Source organism: Cherax quadricarinatus, chromosome 19, assembly GCF_038502225.1.
Source record: "Cherax quadricarinatus isolate ZL_2023a chromosome 19, ASM3850222v1, whole genome shotgun sequence".
NCBI classification, from domain to species: Eukaryota; Metazoa; Arthropoda; class Malacostraca; order Decapoda; family Parastacidae; genus Cherax; species Cherax quadricarinatus.
In genome coordinates, this window is record NC_091310.1 from 3,917,347 (window position 1) to 3,923,131 (window position 5,785).

General features: G+C 43.2%; 1 protein-coding gene across 1 annotated transcript in view; it reads right to left on the bottom strand.

Moving 5' to 3' along the window:
- Positions 1–1,139: 1,139 nt before the first annotated feature.
- The window catches only part of LOC128688200 (cell adhesion molecule Dscam1), an 876,413-nt gene continuing 871,767 nt past the window's right edge, over positions 1,140–5,785 (bottom strand). Inside the window, exon 33 of the mRNA XM_070086854.1 lies at positions 1,140–1,620. Within this exon, the coding sequence (XP_069942955.1) occupies positions 1,572–1,620 (49 nt within the window). The 3' untranslated portion in view covers positions 1,140–1,571. The remainder of the gene's footprint in view (positions 1,621–5,785) is intronic.

Sequence of the window (5,785 nt, forward strand, 5' to 3'; positions counted from 1 at the left end):
TTGATATCAATGTACCAGATGGTACTTGTTAGGAATATGTCCTCAGAACTATATTACTATATGTACAATTTAACATTAGACTACGAAAAAGTGTACGAATTTATATACTAAATTATATCAAGCTTATTTTGACATTCACCAAGACAACTTTGTTACGAGAGATCTCAAATTTCATTTCGTTGGTTTATCATCATCCAATTGTGATCCCAAAATACTTAAATTTTCTCTCAAATTCTATGGATAACTGGACCTGATTTTATTCTGACAAACTATAACAAAACCAGAAACAGGCTAGATGCTAGAGGGAATCAATAAATTGACCTTGTACTATTCTCTGGAGATGTCTATACTGTATAGATATCTCATTTTGTAACAATATAGCACCTGCCTAACACCCACACTTAGATAATGTACCTGGCTACCACCCACACTGTAAATATAGCACCTGCCTACAATTTTTTGGATATAGTACCTACGTACCACCAACATTGTGAATATAGCACCTAGCTACCACTCACACTCTGGATAGAACACTTACCTACCACCTGCCACCCACACTGTAGATAGCACTTACCTGCCACCCACACTGTAGATAAAGCACTTACCTGCCACCCACACTGTCGATATAGCACTTACCTGCCACCCACACTGTCGATATAGCACTTACCTGCCACCCACACTGTCGATATAGCACTTACCTGCCACCCACACTGTGGGTCCACAAAGGAGCATCGAGGAAGTAAATGTGATCAAATATCTGGGAGTGGACTGGTCAACAGATGGTTCTATGAAAGATGAGGTGAACCATAAAAGTGGCGAAGTTATAAAGGTGACTGGTACATTATCTGTGGAGACGACGACACACAGTGTAAGTTGCCACTCACACAGTGAGTCTATCACATTGCCACTAGTTACACTAAGTTTTCCACCTGGCTGTTACTCAGTGTTTTTTTTAAGCGAGCTCGTTTTGTTTCTATTATCATTTATATATTTACTTCTGACTCCTTTTTGTTGCATTGTGTTGTCTTCTCTTCATCGTATTTTGCATTTTGATTTGAGTTGTGCATTTCACTTGAAATATTTAGTCTTAATTTAGAGAGGAAGGAATCAAAGAACTTTGTTAAAGGATGATGTGTTTATTGGCATCCACAACAGATGTATTTAGAAGTGCAGAGAACATTTTAAAAATATGTTTTTTTTTATTTGTGATAACCTAGTGTCAGGCCGGTGTCGAGTTGGTGTCGCGCTGGCCAGTAGCCAGTGTGTTATTTCTGTACAATTGGCATGTGTCAAGTTGGTAGAGTGTGGGGCTTGTGTTGTGCTGGTCAGTAGTGTGTTATTGGTGCCACTACAAGTGTTCTGCTAGTGTACAAACGTTCTGCTAGTGTGAACTTGGTGTTGGGCTGGTGATGGCAGTGAGTGCCTGGTGTCTGGCTGGAGACGAACGTGAGCTGGCTGTCTTGCTGTTGCTGGGCGAGTGTGAGCCTGCTGTCTGAGTGGTGCTGGGTGTGAGCCTGGTGTTGGTCTGGTGATGGATAAGTGTGAGCTTTGCGTCGGCTTGGTGACGGTGCTCACACATGAATGCTATAATCATTACCACTAGCAGAGGTGAAGGACCGCCTGTAATAAGGAAACCAAAAATAATACATACGATCTTAAATTTATGAAGTTCATATTTTTTATAATATTGTGGAAGATAGTTGTTTGATATAAACAACTTGTCCCTAGATTTTGTTGTTTCAAACTCACCTCCTGTCCATATTGTTTAAGTTGTCGCTTTAAGAGGCACGTAAGTTACTCCGTTTTCTAATAACATGTTTATTTTTCCACTATAATCTACCTTGTCCATAATTACTATCACATTTCCTTTGTCTGTTTCGTAATGTCATGTCCGGGATCTTTCCTTAATTCATGGTATAACTTAAGAAATCTTTGAGGACAGTTGTCAAGTTATATTATGAATTAAGGAGAGATCCTGGACTTCACCTTACGAAACAGACAAAGTAAATGTGATAGTAATTATGGACAAGGTAGATTATAGTGGAAAAATAAACATGTTATTAGAAAACGGAGTAACTTACGTGCCTCTTAAAAGTATATTCCTTCTGAGCCTCACGATCTGTCATACCCATTCGTCATATTAGAAATACAGACACGTGTAACACTTGGGTATATTTATTGCCAAAATCTTTCGACTGCTCAGTTGACTTCTTCAGTCGAGTATAGAGACGATTACAAAATTGGAGACAATTGAAGAAGTGGAGAGGTAATTTGAGGTGATCAGTCCTCAGCCTTGATAGAGGGTAGTCAGTCCCTCAGCCTGAGCCAGAATCTTGAAAACAGAGACTTATATACGCGAATTTGGGGTGCTGGAGCTGGAGATGGCGTCACAGGTAAGCGTGGCTCAATTTTGGGATAGGTTATGAAGAACAGGTGTTTAGCAATAAGCTTCCATGGTAATGGAGTGGCAGGGAAGAATCATATTAATGGTATTCAACACCAACAAGTTGATGAACAAGATCCATATATTCCACACGAATGTCATCAACTTTGGTCATCTGCTTCTTGGCACTGTATACAGTAAATATGATGTATGGCACAGCAACACCCTGGCACAGCCTTGACCACATCTGATCAAGGTTGAGGGACTGATAACATTAAAATTACCTCAACTTCTACTCTCTCCTGAATTATAATCGCTTGTACTCGGCTGAAGATGCGTGTTTTCACAGGCGAAATATTTCTATATTAATTCTATTTAAGTACCGCACATTTGTCCAACTCCTGAATATGAGACTTGAAAAATGGCCTCGTTCACTGCATCCACTTTCACTCTACACAGCCCCCTCAAGGGAGGTTCCTTGACGCTGGTGAGGGGCTCTTGATTTAGGGAATTGGACCTGTGCTCCGATTCCCTGAACTGAGCCTAAATGCCGTCCATCCCTCCCCCCCCCCCACATGCGCTGTATAGTCCTCCTTCATTAATGCTGTAAGTTTATTTTTCAGTTTCTCCCTCCCTGAGAGCATACAATGGCTCTGTCAATAATTTGTACATTTAAATATAAAACCAAATTTTTATATTAATGAAAAATATTATTTACAAATTTAATTTCTCACAGAAATGATGACATCTACGCAAAAACAAATTTGCGTAAAAAATCACTTAAATATTTTAATATTTAAGTACAACGCTATATTATTTTTCAAAAAGTTTTATTTTTTTTTTTATTTTTTTGCCAGGAAGCCCTTGTTTCCTGTGTACTCACCTAGTTCTCACCTAGTTGAGGTTGCGGGGGTCGAGTCCGAGCTCCTGGCCCCGCCTCTTCACTGATCGCTACTAGGTCACTCTCCCTGAGCCGTGAGCTTTATCGTACCTCTGCTTAAAGCTATGTATGGATCCTGCCTCCACTACATCGCTTCCCAAACTATTCCACTTACTGACTACTCTGTGGCTGAAGAAATACTTCCTAACATCCCTGTGATTCATCTGTGTCTTTAGCTTCCAACTGTGTCCCCTTGTTACTGTGTCCAATCTCTGGAACATCCTGTTTTTGTCCACCTTGTCAATTCCTCTCAGTATTTTGTATGTCGTTATCATGTCCCCCCTATCTCTCCTGTCCTCCAGTGTCGTCAGGTTGATTTCCCTTAACCTCTCCTCGTAGGACATACCTCTTAGCTCTGGGACTAGTCTTGTTGCAAACCTTTGCACTTTCTCTAGTTTCTTTACGTGCTTGGCTAGGTGTGGGTTCCAAACTGGTGCCGCATACTCCAATATGGGTCTAACGTATACGGTGTACAGGGTCCTGAACGATTCCTTATTAAGATGTCGGAATGCTGTTCTGAGGTTTGCTAGGCGCCCATATGCTGCAGCAGTTATTTGGTTGATGTGCGCTTCAGGAGATGTGCCTGGTGTTATACTCACCCCAAGATCTTTTTCCTTGAGTGAGGTTTGTAGTCTCTGACCCCCTAGACTGTACTCCGTCTGCGGCCTTCTTTGCCCTTCCCCAATCTTCATGACTTTGCACTTGGTGGGATTGAACTCCAGGAGCCAATTGCTGGACCAGTTCTGCAGCCTGTCCAGATCCCTTTGTAGTTCTGCCTGGTCTTCGATCGAGTGTATTCTTCTCATCAACTTCACGTCATCTGCAAACAGGGACACCTCAGAGTCTATTCCTTCCGTCATGTCGTTCACAAATACCAGAAACAGCACTGGTCCTAGGACTGACCCCTGCGGGACCCCGCTGGTCACAGGTGCCCACTCTGACACCTCGCCACGTACCATGACTCGCTGCTGTCTTCCTGACAAGTATTCCCTGATCCATTGTAGTGCCTTCCCTGTTATCCCTGCTTGGTCCTCCAGTTTTTGCACCAATCTCTTGTGTGGAACTGTGTCAAACGCCTTCTTGCAGTCCAAGAAAATGCAATCCACCCACCCCTCTCTCTCTTGTCTTACTGCTGTCACCATGTCATAGAACTCCAGTAGGTTTGTGACACAGGATTTCCCGTCCCTGAAACCATGCTGGCTGCTGTTGATGAGATCATTCCTTTCTAGGTGTTCCACCACTCTTCTCCTGATAATCTTCTCCATGATTTTGCATACTATACATGTCAGTGACACTGGTCTGTAGTTTAATGCTTCATGTCTGTCTCCTTTTTTAAAGATTGGGACTACATTTGCTGTCTTCCATGCCTCAGGCAATCTCCCTGTTTCGATAGATGTATTGAATATTGTTGTTAGGGGTACACATAGCGCCTCTGCTCCCTCTCTCAATACCCATGGGGAGATGTTATCTGGCCCCATTGCCTTTGAGGTATCTAGCTCACTCAGAAGCCTCTTCACTTCTTCCTCGGTTGTGTGCACTGTGTCCAGCACTTGGTGGTGTGCCCCACCTCTCCGTCTTTCTGGAGTCCCTTCTGTCTCCTCTGTGAACACTTCTTTGAATCTCTTGTTGAGTTCTTCACATACTTCCCGGTCATTTCCTGTTGTCTCTCCTCCTTCCTTCCTTAGCCTGATTACCTGGTCCTTGACTGTTGTTTTCCTCCTGATGTGGCTGTACAACAGTTTCGGGTCAGATTTGGCTTTCGCTGCTATGTCATTTTCATATTGTCTTTGGGCCTCCCTTCTTATCTGTGCATATTCATTTCTGGCTCTACGACTGTTCTCCTTATTCTCCTGGGTCCTTTGCCTTCTATATTTCTTCCATTCCCTAGCACACTTGGTTTTTGCCTCCCTGCACCTTTGGGTAAACCATGGGCTCATCCTGGCTTTTTCATTACTCCTGTTACCCTTGGGTACAAACCTCTCCTCAGCCTCCTTGCATTTTATTGCTACATATTCCATCATCTCATTAACTGGTTTCCCTGCCAGTTCTCTGTCCCACTGAACCCCGTTCAGGTAGTTCCTCATTCCTGTGTAGTCCCCTTTCTTGTAGTTTGGCTTCATTCGTCCTGGCCTTCCTGCTTCTCCCTCCACTTGTAGCTCTACTGTGTATTCGAAGCTTACAACCACATGGTCACTGGCCCCAAGGGGTCTTTCATATGTGATGTCCTCGATATCTGCACTACTGAAGGTGAATACTAAGTCCAGCCTTGCTGGTTCATCCTCTCCTCTCTCTCTTGTAGTGTCCCTTACGTGTTGGTACATGAAGTTCTCCAGTACCACCTCCATCATCTTAGCCCTCCAAGTATCTTGGCCCCCATGTGGGTCCAAGTTCTCCCAATCTATCTCCTTGTGGTTAAAGTCACCCATGATCAGGAGCTTTGCCCTGCATGCATGAGCTCTTCT